Source organism: Sprattus sprattus (genome assembly GCF_963457725.1).
Source record: "Sprattus sprattus genome assembly, chromosome: 4".
Lineage (NCBI taxonomy): Eukaryota > Metazoa > Chordata > Actinopteri > Clupeiformes > Clupeidae > Sprattus > Sprattus sprattus.
In genome coordinates, this window is record NC_137923.1 from 18,235,918 (window position 1) to 18,249,893 (window position 13,976).

General features: G+C 45.1%; 1 protein-coding gene across 2 annotated transcripts in view; it reads right to left on the reverse strand.

Moving 5' to 3' along the window:
- Positions 1 to 13,976, reverse strand: part of ephb1 (EPH receptor B1) — a gene marked incomplete at both ends in the record, with an annotated part of 174,960 nt that overhangs the window by 48,455 nt on the left and 112,529 nt on the right. For both annotated transcript variants that reach the window (XM_080836783.1, XM_080836782.1), the window contains one exon: positions 8,426 to 8,764. In XM_080836783.1, the coding sequence (XP_080692909.1) occupies positions 8,426 to 8,764 (339 nt within the window). The remainder of the gene's footprint in view (positions 1 to 8,425; positions 8,765 to 13,976) is intronic.

Below are 13,976 nucleotides of genomic sequence, written 5' to 3' on the forward strand. Positions count from 1 at the left end.
ACTACCTACACAAATAACCATCATACACATACACACATACATAATAACTACACTCATAGCCATCACACACACACGTGCACTAACTACACACCTAACCATCATACATGCACACACACACATACAGTACTAACTGCACACAGCCATCGCACACACACACACACACACACATTTATTCTGCACCACACCCCTCTATCTTTCCTGTCTGGCAGCTAACAGAGTTTAGGCCAGTCTCACCTTTTGCTGAGGCCCCCCTCTCTCTCTCTCTCTCTCTCTCTCTCTCTCTCTCTCTCTCTCTCTCTCTCTCTCTCTCTCTCTCTCTCTCTCGCTCTCCCTCCATTTCTCTCCTCTCTCGGCCTTCTTCACGCTCCACTGCCCAGTTCTGCCCCACATTATCAATTACCGGCCACAGGCCCACATTGTTACAGACAGCTCCAGGATTTTAAATTGCTTTTCCTGCATTTTCTCCCTGCAGCTGCAGCCGTCCGCCCCGCTCATTTGCAAAGCAGTCAAGAGATATGCCTTCTGTTACCGAGGGCAGCCATTTACCAGTATTGAGGGTGTATGGCATTGCTCTTCCTGATGAAATGTGTATGTGTGCATGTGAGAGAGAGAGTGTGTGTGATTTTCTATCTTTTCAATATCGTTATCTAAAATAAATCTGCGGACTCAATCTTCACAATTACTCTAAAACAGCCACTGACCTACGGCCGGCAAAAATATATGTTTTGTATGTTGAACATATGCTATCCTTTTTCATAGGACAGGATCAGCTCAATCTGAAACTACAGAGACATTCAGGACTGCTCCAGAGGACCAGACACCAGACTAGCTGTATTTGGTGCCTGTACCTGGGTGCCTTGAGGCCTGGGTGTTGTCGGGTGGCTGAGCCTAGCCATGTCTGGGGTTGGTGGTGGGGGGGGGGATTTCAAAACCTAATTGCAATCTTCCTCTAGCCAGCAACTCACACAAAAAAAGGGGACCACTGCTGCTGCTTCTGGGGCTGCGACAGTGATTGGTGACTGTACCCCTTCTCTTTGCTCCCCTCCCCTCCCCTCCTATTTCTCACTCTCTCCATCTCCTTCTCCTCTCCCTCCCTCGTTCCCTCAACCCTCTGCTCCACTTTTATCTGGAGCCCCTCACTGCCCCTGGCTTTTAATTCAAAGCCTGACTTACCATTAATCAAAGTCAGCCCTCCCCATGTAAGCCACAGAAATGAAAAAAAAAGGCCAACATATATAGCAATATTTGATACTCTTGCACCCTTCCAGCTAGCCTGGAGTAATCATTTTACACATCTGTTCATCTTATATATATTTTTTTGTTCTAGTATGCTTTTTTGTTTTTGCTGTCATTTTAACCCATGACACAGATTTGCTCCATTGCAGGGGATAAATGGGTTTCTGCAAAAGCACGCAATATATCCTCAACTAACAATAACAACATTCTTGATGTGGGGAGATCATGGCAGGTGGTGTCAGCCTATAGATCTCCTGTGCAAATAGCGTGATTTAGACCTGTTTGTTGAGGATGAAAGCAAAGACAGTCGTCCCCGGTGTTGAAAATGAGCCGTGACGCGTGCTTTCAGTGTGTGAACCAATGGCATGTGAGCAAGCCGGTGTGGACAAACAGTGTGCAGGTGAGCCGGTGTGTCTGTCATCGGGGGCTTTGTGAGGTGCTATCTGCTGTTTCAGGTCGTGTTTGCACTGCTCCTGTAGGCTGCCACTGCTGGGGCATGCCTGCGCTTATACTGTAGAGCAGCAGCACTGGCCTCTCAAAGACATTACTGCACTGACAAACACGTGCTCGCACAACCACACTCATGCATGCACAAACAAAACATACACACATGCACTAGCAAGGAAAGTGGATAAAAGTGTGTATGTGTGTGTGTGTGTGTGTGTGTGTGTGTGTGTGTGTGTGTGTGTGTGTGTGTGTGTTTGTTTGTGTTTGTGTTAGAGAGAGACAGAGAGACAGAGAGAGACATAGCGAGAGTGGAAAAGAGAGACAAAGAAACACAGACACACACACACACAAAAACACACTCACACTCACACTCACACTCACACTCACACTCACACTCACACTCACACTCACACACACACACACACACACACTCACACACACACACAAAAACAATCAAACAATGGCTGTCCTCCATTTTGAACTCCAGACACACAAAGACACACACACAAATTTGCAGTCCCAGTGGTATGGCGAGCACAGTCAGGGCCCCGGAGCAGCAGTGGCACAGCGGCACAGAAAGGCCAGGCGGAGATGGATGGCCCGTGTCCGCTGGCATGACACTGATACCTTGTATGGCAGCAGTTAGCAACAGCTGCCAGCACACCTGAGCGAAAGCTGAGAAGTGGCCCTCCGACAGCCCAGCCCAGCCCAGCCCAGCCCAGCCCAGCCCAGTGCTGGCTTCACCCAGGACACCACCACCACCACTGCACCAGCCGCTGCATTGTTCACTGCGCTCACTCATGCATCCACCTTCCCATGCTTCTCAGGAAACCAGGGGGTAATGTGGGTGTGCAGCAAAGCCTCCCTTGTCTAATTGTATTACGGCCTTTGTAATGCTCCCTCTCTGAAAATGAATGACTCCGAAATGAATGACTCTTATACTTATACAGAAGGCATTAACTTCCCACATGTGAGAAATGGAAGACATTTCCTGTGGTAACTCGGCTTGAGAGTGTTGAGATTAATAGAATGGCAAGCGGAGAGGGAAGTAGTGCTCTTACTGCTCAGGGCCCTGTGTGTCTGAAGCTAGGAGTGCTGCTTTTCTTTCACTGAAGCTGGCTCAAAGCATCCTGGTGGAGCCTCTCTCCATTCTCCATCACCAGCTGGAAGATTCCATGATGTTCTAGAATGTTCCGAGAGCAACTGATTCACTGTGGCGTGTCAGGGGTCGGTTAATGGATTGCTAAAGCTGCAGCTTCACTCCTGAAACTACACTTTTTGAAAGTGTTCACACTAGGTGGTGATGCCTTCTCAGGTCCCAGTTATCTCAGTTCTCTCTACTCTCTCAGTTCTGGTGGACTGCACCAATTAAAAAGTCAACAGACAAAACCTGCATCTCATCCTTCTCATGCAGTGCATTTTTTCTGCAGGGGTACCCACAGCACCAGCAGCCCACTAGTTTAGCTTCATTAGTGTGCTTTGCCAGTCTCCCTCAACTGTGCAGAATACAAAAGAGGACAGTCAAGGCTGTGTACAAAAATCATACATTTATGACAGAAAAATACATGAACCAAACTCCCTTTTTACCCATATTGTGATACTACATCTGTTAAGAAACAAGACTAATGCCATCCCCTTTGTCATTGTTTGGATGTACCAGACGAATGACAGACAGCAGTCACTGAACTCCCTAGTGGTTCAGGATGCTATTTCCATTATTAATTATGTCAACACCCCAAAACTGTGTTAACTCACGGATATGTGAAGATCTGAGCTGTGCTTAATGGTGATGAATTCCTTCTAAGAAGACTTTCCTGCTCACTTGCAAATTTGATTGATTATATGACATAACACAGATTATTGCCATATTCATGTAATTCTTAGTGTTTTGATGAAGATGTAGGTATTTGTAGAACCTGTGCAACATGCATGCCAGCTACTGCCTCAGGCTTTTTCCTCTTGAGAAGACAGCCAGCCAGCAGGATGCTGTATACATGAAGAAGGATTGACTGGCATGACACGGCTAGGGCTTGTAAACTGAATATATTGAGGGATGTGGGCAAAACCATACCTGGAAAGCGAATCATATTCTTTTCCCTGTAGAATTTGAACACAAAATTACCACACCAATGATAAGCTCTCCCAGACAGATTTTTTGAAGTTGACTTTTTGTGAGGCGTCACGGAAATAAATAATGTCGATTAGAGTAAGCGTTTAAGATCTGGCACATCCTATTCTGAAATGATTTGAAAACTGGTCGATGCTGCCAACAAAATCTTTCTGATTTTTTAAAACGAGTAAAGAATGCATCATTTTCTTTTCTGTGAATTACCTCTTCCTCCTCAGATAAATGTTTCACGTCTGTAATGAGAAGGAGCAGCCTCACCAGTGGGCAAGAGGAACGCTAATAATGCTAATTAAAAACCTTAAACGGAGCAAGCAAAAATGTACACGTCTAAGATTCACTGGCCTTGCTAGTCATTTTACATGAGATGTCAGCAAGTGAAGTTGCCGTCATACACGACAAATCCGTTGGTCCGGGCTACACCACGGCCTCGTCTGATGGGAATTTAACATTTTAGCCTTGGTGGCGTGGCGTGACTAAGCAGATACTGAGTGTGTTTAAATCATGACACTCAGCTCAGATGAGCACAGAAAAGGGACAAATTTGGCCATGGCTCCCAGAAATGTAATATTCAGCAGAGAGAGAGAGAGAGAGAGAGAGAGGCAGAGAGAGAGAGATAGCCAGGGTGAGAGAGAGCCAGAGAGAGAGAGAGAGGTTAGGTCCTGTGGCTCTGAATAGGCTGCAAAGGTCTAGAGGGGAGACGGCATCCTCTGCCAGAACATGACGTGAAGGATCTCACAAATCATCACATGGATCAGCCACCACATCACAAACAGGTGTGCAGATCTATGGGAGTTTAATGGCCCCTGTCAGATGACCCTGCGGATGATCTACAGGGTCCCCTTCTCTGACTGCATGGGTCAGGACCTCTGACAGACACACACACACACCTCTCCATACATTTTCTGCACACCATTGCGATTTAACAATTAATTAAGCATCTCTCATAAGATGATACTGTTTCATTGGAGCTAGCAAGCTTTAGCCTTTATCCCTTAGCATATGAATTATACCATGACATGACAACCACACTTATGACTGTTTCACAATGCTGCTTGCTTGTCAACTAGACATGCACACAAACAAACACACACACACACACACACACACACAAACCCACACACAAGCAAAGACAGAGAGGATAAATGTGTTGTTATGCTCAGAGACGTTTCAAAAACAGGTAATTGTGCCAATTTTGTTGAAGTAAAGGTCAGTGATTAGGCATGCATAATTAATCTACTTATATGCTTAGAGTCTACTGTCAAGGAAAAACACACACACACACACACACATATTTCCACTGCCTTCCTCACACATGCTCAACAAGATCTAAACATCAATGCAATATAGCCTACGGGCAAGTAAAAGGGAAGATGGAAGCTCACACTTTCTGAATACACACACACACACACACACACACACACACACACACACACACACACACACACACGTCACAAGTATAGCACATATAGTGTATAAATCAATGACTTTCACTAATGGACTCTTTTCTTTCCCTATCATTACTAAAGCTTTTTCCTTTCTAAAATCATGCCCCCCCCCCCCCCAGACCTCAACTCCTCTTCATCATCCCTGGACAGCCTATGTTCATGTCCACCATCTTTAGCCCTGTGAGGCACAATTACCTGTCCACAAAGGGGGGGGAACGGGCATTTGGCAGAGCAGATTAAAAGCAGGCACCTCATTATAGGGCTGAGGAGCGTTAACAATGGACAACGGCAGAGCCTGGGCATCCATCTGTCAAGTGTGCCATTTAGCTTGTCAAACTGGGGACAGTGGAGGCCATTAGCCCAGCCTGATAATCAAAAGCTATTTACTCTCGTTTTCCCTGCCGCCTCTCTCCTCTGGCCACTGTGTGAAGAACTTGCAAAGATGACAGTGTTGAAGCGGAAGAAAGGAAGGATGGCAGGAAGGTTAATAAAAAAAAAATAATGACTCATGCCTGTGTATTTCCATGTCTAAGTGTGTTGGAAACACTTGAGGTTTTGTAAATGTGAACAAGAACACAATGCAGGAAGCCAATTCAGGTTCCATACTGCATTTAGTCTAATGCAACTGGATTTAAACTGCACTGCAGCCATTTTCGGCCATGCATTTGGGATCAGTACAGCCAAAACACACTCGACTCAAAGATGAATGAGGGGCCATAAAGCAGATTGAAAGGATGTAACTTTGCTTTTAAGCTGACTTTGAGCTGATTCCCACAGTTCAAATGGGCATTTTAATGCGCAATAAAGCAAAACAAAACTGCGTTGTTTTCCCCCCCTTTTTCAAGACTCGCTGCTGCTTTGGTCGCTGATGAGGAGAGGTCCTCTGTGATGGGCTGTAGGCAGTTCTGCTGCTTCTGCCTCCGAGGGATCACTTGTCAAACAGAGCTGTCAGGTTCTCGGCCGTCTCCTGCTTCTGAACACTCTGCTGCTCCCAACCATCCAACACACATGCACAAGCACCCAACACACACACAAGCACCCAACACACACGCAATTGTCCAACACACACGCAAGTGCCCAACACACACGAAAGTGCCCAACACACACACACAAGCCCCAGCAAGGGCCCCCATAGGCTCCCACATGCCAAAAGGAAGAGAACTAATTTAAAATGTCCACATAGCCAGAACTAAAGTTAGAGATTCCCTCGACAAAAGTTCTTTCTATCTCTCTCTCTCTCTCTCTCTCTCTCTCTCTCTCTAGGAAACAGCTCTGTGGTTGGTGATATGTACGGAGAGCCGCCCATCTCTCCTCGAGCATGACAAAATACTGTGGGGGAGACAAAGTTCTAGAACATACTACAAATCCACAGAATTGAATTCCAAATTCCATCTTGTTGCACCCAAGTTCAGAGGAAATTAGAGGTCGAGACAAAGGCCACACACACACACACAGACGCAGTGACGTGGTGTACAAGGTCCTTGTTCTCTTCAGAACTATTACAAGGGAGTGGAGGCTAACACCAGACTCTGTGTGTACACATTCCTGAGGCTTTTTTTTTCCACCAGCGCTGGCCCCACTGGCTTTTCTCTGTAATAATGACAAAATCTGCATCCCCGCCAATGTCTGCTTGGTAAATGGATGCCCACTGGGCCTTAGACACACTATCCAGCAATGTCCTTTAGAGTAGCAATTAGATGAGTTTTTTTCTCCCTTATCTGTTATTTTCTGCTGTGTGTACTTTCACAGCTATTGACTGCTCCAGCTGAAAAGGAGACAGATCGAGAGAAAGAGAGAAAGAGAGAAAGAGCGAGAGAGAGGAGAGAGAGAGAGAGAGAGAGAGAGGAGAGAGAGAGAGATGGGGGGAGAGGCAGAGCCGGGGCTTTTGCTTTTTTCATCTCTGAGAAAAAAAATCACAAAGAGCAATGGCCTTGTGCTAGCCCCACAGACAGCAGAACACATCTAAGCAGAAAAGACGCCAAAATAAATACCGTATCTGTACTTTGTGGTGTGGTGTGCAAGATTTACTCTGGTGGAGTTTGAAAAGTCAGAACTTATCGAATGTTCACTTGCAGAGTGGAATAAATTGGAAGCCAGGGATTTTTTTAGGGATGCTATCAAAGGGTCTGCCACATGTAAACAAAACTACAAAGGGAATTCAAATGGGCCAGACAAACATGCATGCAGGGCCAGTGGTCATAACACACTATGTATTTTTCAGGGCAGCGCCCCACAGAGAGGCTCGCTCAGGGAATTGCACACGGGCCAGATCCGGCCCAGATCTAGCCTGAACCAGTGCAGAGCGGAGAAACTCTGGGCCAGGTCATGTCTGAGGTGGGGACATTTCCAGCATGCTGAATTACCCACAAGCCTTTGCTTTGATCCTGGGAACAGCAAGCGGGCACATGAGAGAGAATGGTGCATTATAATAGCTAAACCCCATGCCTAGCAACTGGTACTGTCGTTAAGCCGCTGGCGTGTCCAGTTGTTGTACAATAAATAAATAAATAAACGGTGGTGGTGCCATTCTGTTTACTTTTCAAAAGCAGAGTGGGCACATTGAGAGTCCTTATTACAGATAAGCATCCTCTGTAACAATGCAGGCGAAAGTGCTGCACTAGTCCTAGGCTTGCTGCTTTTGTCCGGGAAACATTCTCCAGCGGAACAACCCTTAATGATACAACAACAGACAACGCAGCACAATAGAGCAAGCTGAAGCTCAAGAAGTGACCAATTTAAATATCTGGTGAAGATGCATCACAGATGTTATTTGCCCGTTGGGAAAAAGTTTTGCGTCGAGTTTCCTTTTTTCTTTCTTTTAGACAATTTTTAGCTGTAAAATGAGCTATCACAATGAAGAAAACATTTGAAAATATCTGCTATTAAGTCCTTTGAAAGGGCTGTAAAAAAAGGAATTGAAACAGGGCTGTTAACTTTGCATTAGAAAAGATAATCATTCGACATAGTCTGGAGCCTCACTTCGCTCCTTCAGCAGTCACTTTTTTAAAGACTGCATATGTAATTAGCTGTTATTTTTCTCATTTCTGGCAACAATGCAGGTTTGCAGACAACTATCAGTTTGAGGAGTCTCTCTTTAGAGCCCCTTATGGCCCTTTACAACAACACTTTCGGTTTGAAAAATGAGCGTCTCTGCTGAAGCTGCTCTTACCGGCCTGGTTAGTAGTGATGTCAATGGCCACGTGCTGGGCCGGGTAGGGACTCTTGTTGCTAACTCCGTTGACGGCCTGGATCTCAAAAGTGTAGAGTGTGTGGGCCAGCAGGTTGCTGATGAAGGCGCGGTTCTCCGTCAGGCCCACCTGCCGCGGCACAAAATCCACGTTGTCGTCGCAGTGCGAGCAGTGTGTCTGCCGGTCGGCGCGGCATTTCTTGCACACAATGTTGTAGACCACGTCGTCGCGACCGCCTGTCTCGCGTGGCGGGTGCCACTCCAGGATCACCGACGTCTCGTTGACGATGGAGATGACGTTGCGCGGTGCCGAGGGGACACCTGTGGATGCAAGTCAGAGGGGGAGGGAAAAGGTGAGACAAAGGTGCTACTTGACCTCCACTGTATACGGCTAGACTAATGCAAGAAGCACTGTGGGATTTCCTATGCATTTGAGACCAGCGTAGCCAAAACTACCTCTCAACTAAATACAAAACAACAATAACACAGATTTATGTTTTTAGACAGTAATGCTGTCACGTGTAAAAATCCACTGCAACACACAGTACCATACAGGATAAGCCAGGTACATGTTTCGTGCTCTCTGATTGCCAAGGCCATGGTCTTATGAACATGAAGGAGCAAGGAATGTCTTCTTCTGATTCGTTCATCAGAAAATGACCACAAAGATAAAGGGTTTGAGGGTCCTGATCTGGGATATCTGGATTGGTTGACCAATTAGACTACAGACAACAAATGTCATAGTTCCTGGTTCATATTTGAATGTGATGGTGCATATCCCGTCATAACACATCTCATTTATAGAAAGCACAATTCTGGGCCACTGTTCTGAAAAAAAATTATATCTTCACAATCTAAACTAGTTTTCTGGGTATTCATTTCACGTTGGAGTTTCTAGCAGCCCCAGCAATAGCATCCCTGGCTTGCCCTGATACAATGGGGCACCCAGTTTCCCAGTGCTGTGCTGTGCTGTGCTGTGCCCCGGCTGGCTTGGGCTTGCAGTAATAGTCTATAATTACCATATAGAGTAGCTGCCTCTGCCTGCCTGTCAGTACTCGCGTGCCAGCCCACGTTCTATAAGCGATGAAAGCCTTTTCATCGGCAGACGCAAGCTAATAAAAACACTTGGCTTTATCCAAGTTCATTTCCAAGGCTTCCTCTCCCAGTTTCCTCTTTGGGCTCTGAGAAGTGTTATTGTTTCTTTCTTCTTCGTTTCCCTCTGGTTTCCCTCCTCCTCCTCCTGTCTCCGTCTCTCTTTTCTCTCTCCACTACTTAGATAATGAAACAACTTCCCCAGATAAGCCAGGACTTCCGGCGGTGGCAACCCACTAGGGCCCTGAGGGGGCCCCACGCTGACGCAGCACAAACACACACACACACACACACACAGACACACACACACACACACACACTGGTGAGTTGGGTGGGAGTTCTGCTGCGGAGCAGGGGAGTGAGCTGTTCGGTTCAATCGGGGTACAATTAATCACGCCAGATCCCAGGGGCAGTGTGGGTCAGTGCGGGACAGCGCCCGAGAGAAGGAATGGGGTGGAATGGGACGAGGCACCTGGACAGGGAAGGGCTGGAGAGGGTCAGGAATGATGAAAGGGCCATGACAGATAGGAAATAAACACCTAACGCCCAACTTCATATTACGAGAGAGAAAAAGAGAGAGAAAGACACCGAGTCATAAAGAGAAAGAAAGAAGGTGGGTATAAGAGTGGAGGCAGTATCACAGTAGATCATTCTGGCCACTTTTTGTCTCATATTGTTTCTTTCATAACATGATCTTGGAGGCAATTCAGCAAAATGGCTCCTAACATCAGAGTGATGAGGCAGAATAATTCAATTCTGTGGAAAAAGCGTAGTCACAGCAATCAATGCTGTCTAAACAAATAAGACAAATGAAAAAGCACACATTCATTTCTACACAAATACATATGGCATCTATGCGTGTGTGCCCACATACACACACACACACACTTTGCTTTCTGCTCTTCTATGAACTGTCACTTGTCTCCATTTAGACCTCAGAGAAGTATGAAAAGAAGAAAGGTTGTGTCAGCATGTCTGTTTAAGTGTATCTTGAGGTGGGAAAAATGGAAAGTAAAAACAGGTAGAGACAGGAGAGGGAGGTAAGTCCTTTACTCTTTTACTGTCAAGCTCTTTACACACACACACACACACACACACACACTCACACACACGCACACACACACACAAACTCTCACACACACACACACACACACACACACACATACACACACACACACAGAGAGAGAAAGGGGTTTTGTGTCTAAAGTAGGTGTGTACAGAAGTAGGCCAAAGGAGTGTGATGGTATCTCAAGAATGAGACCGGAAGAGAGGGCTGCACGTTGGAGCAGTGAGCTCTGACACACTTCCAGGGCTCTCTGAAGACCAGCACCCAATGGGAGTCTCTTCAACAGAGGTAGTACACACACACACACATACACACACACACACACACACGGACTAATGTTCACTAAAATTAGTAAGATGACCATACTTATGTACACCTGCAAACACACCAACACACACACACACAATTTACAAAATGAATGAGATATAAAACTTCTCAAAAAAAGGAGGTACATCTTGTAAGGATCATGGATTTGGGGAATAAGCAACAGAGCTAACCGTGTGGGTAGCGACCCACAAAAAAATGCGCCAAAATCCCCTGCAATCTCCTGTTGGTATTCACTCTCGTTTTGAGTTCCTTGGTGGATTGGATGATTGCAGTCTCCCACAGTAATAAGGAAAAAACAACACCAAACATTGGCCATTTATACACTTTACTCATTTTACACTGTCAGGGACCTCAGTAGCGTGCGGAAGATCCATACGCAGCCACAACAGCTTGGCATCTCTTCCTCATGCTGGTCAACAGCCTGGTCACACACTGCTGTGGGATGGCATCCCATTCCTCAACCAGGATTTGTCGCAAGTCAGACAAAATGGTAGCCTTGGTCACTCTGGCACATACAGCATGCCCAAGCTGATCCCACAATAATTCAATTGTGTTGAAGTTTGGACTCACGGCAGGCCATTCCATCCTCTCCACTCCCAAATTCTGGAGGTACTCTGTGATGATCCTGCCTCTGTGGGGGGTAGTGAGGTCATCCTGGAGGACGGAGTTAGGTCCCAGATTCTGGAGATATGATATCGCCACTGGCTCCAGCTCCATCTTGCCCTTAAATCTCTGGAAGAAAGCCTATGGTTCCTCAGTGAAGCAAAGGTGAAGAACCGGTCTTCTTGGGATGTTGTCTTCCTGAGACGGCCACTTCGCGGTCTGTCTTTGACTTCACGAGTCTCAAGGAACTTGGTCCTAAGTTTGGAAAAATGGGCTGACACCAAATAATGCTGCCACTCTGCGTACCGGAACCCCAGCTTCACGTTGCCCTATTGCACGAGCCTTATCCTGAAGGGACGAAAGTGGCATGTTTATGCTTGGAGCACACACAAACTCAACAAAGTTGTAGGACCCATGCACACAAGTGCTGTCAATTAGGTGCCAATCAGGTGCCAGTAACACACCTGGCATACTGGCATACACCTGTCAGCACTTGAAGCTCAAAAAGAGAGTGAATACGAACAGAAGAATATTGCAGGGAATTTTGGCCAAAAAAATTGGGCCGCTACCCACACGGTTAGCTGTGTTGCTCATTCCACGAATACATGATCATTACAAGATGTACCTCGTTGTAAAGGTGAGTAATCAGGCTTTCCAAGGATATGGAACACAATATCAATTGGTATTATTAACTGTCTAAGGTCTATATCCCTCGTACGGGATATTTTTATTTTTTTGTCAAAAAAAATGTAAAGCTCCGCGAGTTTTCGTCTTAGAGACATAAAAAGAACAACCACGGAAACATTGAACCCTTTTCTTTTATAATATATACAGTTCAAAATTTTTAAATAAATAAGTCAGGGGCATAGAACTGATGTGTTGCACTTTCTAGTATCTGAGTGGGGTTTCTGCTGCTAAGGACCCACCCATTAGCAAATGACAGCTATTCATATGATAAGGAGATGGTGATTCAGTGATCTCCATTGGGTCATGATGTGGCAAGATTCACTCCGGGGGGTTTGGGCCACAAAGACATTCTAGGGCCATTAGGATATGGCCTTTGTCTTTGCGAGAGGTGTCACAGGTTTGTTCACACCAACTCATCAATATGCATTTGTAGGGGCACAGATTTAGGAATGGTACAGGACACTCTGAAATTATAAATATGTGGTAGTGAAACAAGACATACTTTCTGAATGCCAAACTAACATGTGTTTAGCCAACACCTATGTTTACAAGGCTCAGAAATAAAAAGTCTTGTGAATAAACCTTTACAATGTGTTTATGTACAAAGTCTGAGCACCTCTGAAACAAGGATTTTCCAAGGGTATGTTTACATTTGATTTAAATTAAACTTTTTTTTACTACATTCCTTTTACTTACATGATATTATTGCTGAGGTCGTCTAGAATAGAATCATATATTCCATTTGTGCATCAATGTTTTAAGTTAAGCAAAATGTACAAAAACATCAAGGCATGTCAGACAACTTAGAAAAGTCTAAAAGGCCTTGGACCTTAGAGTGTTAAAGGTAGGGGGTGGGGGAAAAAAATCGATTATTCGATTTTTCTCGATTCTCTCTAAAACGATTCTGTCTCGCTTCAGAAAAGTTCATAATCCATTTTGTAATAAAAAAAAATGAAATAAAATAAATTAAATTTATGTTGAAATGCAAGCTGCATCGATTATTGCATTGTTCATAGAAAGTCAAAATTGTGACAAGGAAAAGCTTTTTCTTTCTTTAATTATCCAACACAAAGTAGGAAGACTCTGAGTAGACTCTGAGTAGCAAACTCGAATGTTTTAAAAGTCAAAATACATCGATAATCGTTTTATCGGTTTATAATTGATAATCGATAATCGGTTTAGAATCGATAATCGGTTTAGAATCGAATCGTTGACCTCTGAATCGGAATGGAATGGAATCGTGAGGTGCCAAGCGATTCCCACCCTAATTAAAGGGGAGGAATAATCAACTGGAATAACATTTCAAAACTTTTTTGAGGAGTGTATATGATCAGATTCAATAAAAACCTGAACAAATACACTAGCAGACATTTCTTTTCTCAGTGATCCCTCTGAACTGGCGCATTTCTTTGTGAAGAGATGTCGCATTGTCTCCTGTTAGGCAGTGTCATTACACTGAGTATAAATGTCATTTTTTTGGGAAATGCAAATTCAATTAATTTAAAATGCACTACAAAAACTCACACTCACTCACACACACACACACACACACACACACACACACACACACACACATCACTCATTCTTAGCCCAGAAAGCGAAAGCACTCGGCTTGGCCTGTTGTGCAGCCACCCTCCCTCCCCAAATGCAGACCCTTTTGTGTGGAAGCAGGCTGGAGAAATCAGATGTGACTGCCACTTAACGGGTGATTTGCAGGCTATTACGGCTGCCCTTGGCTGTTTTAATTTGCCATGGGAT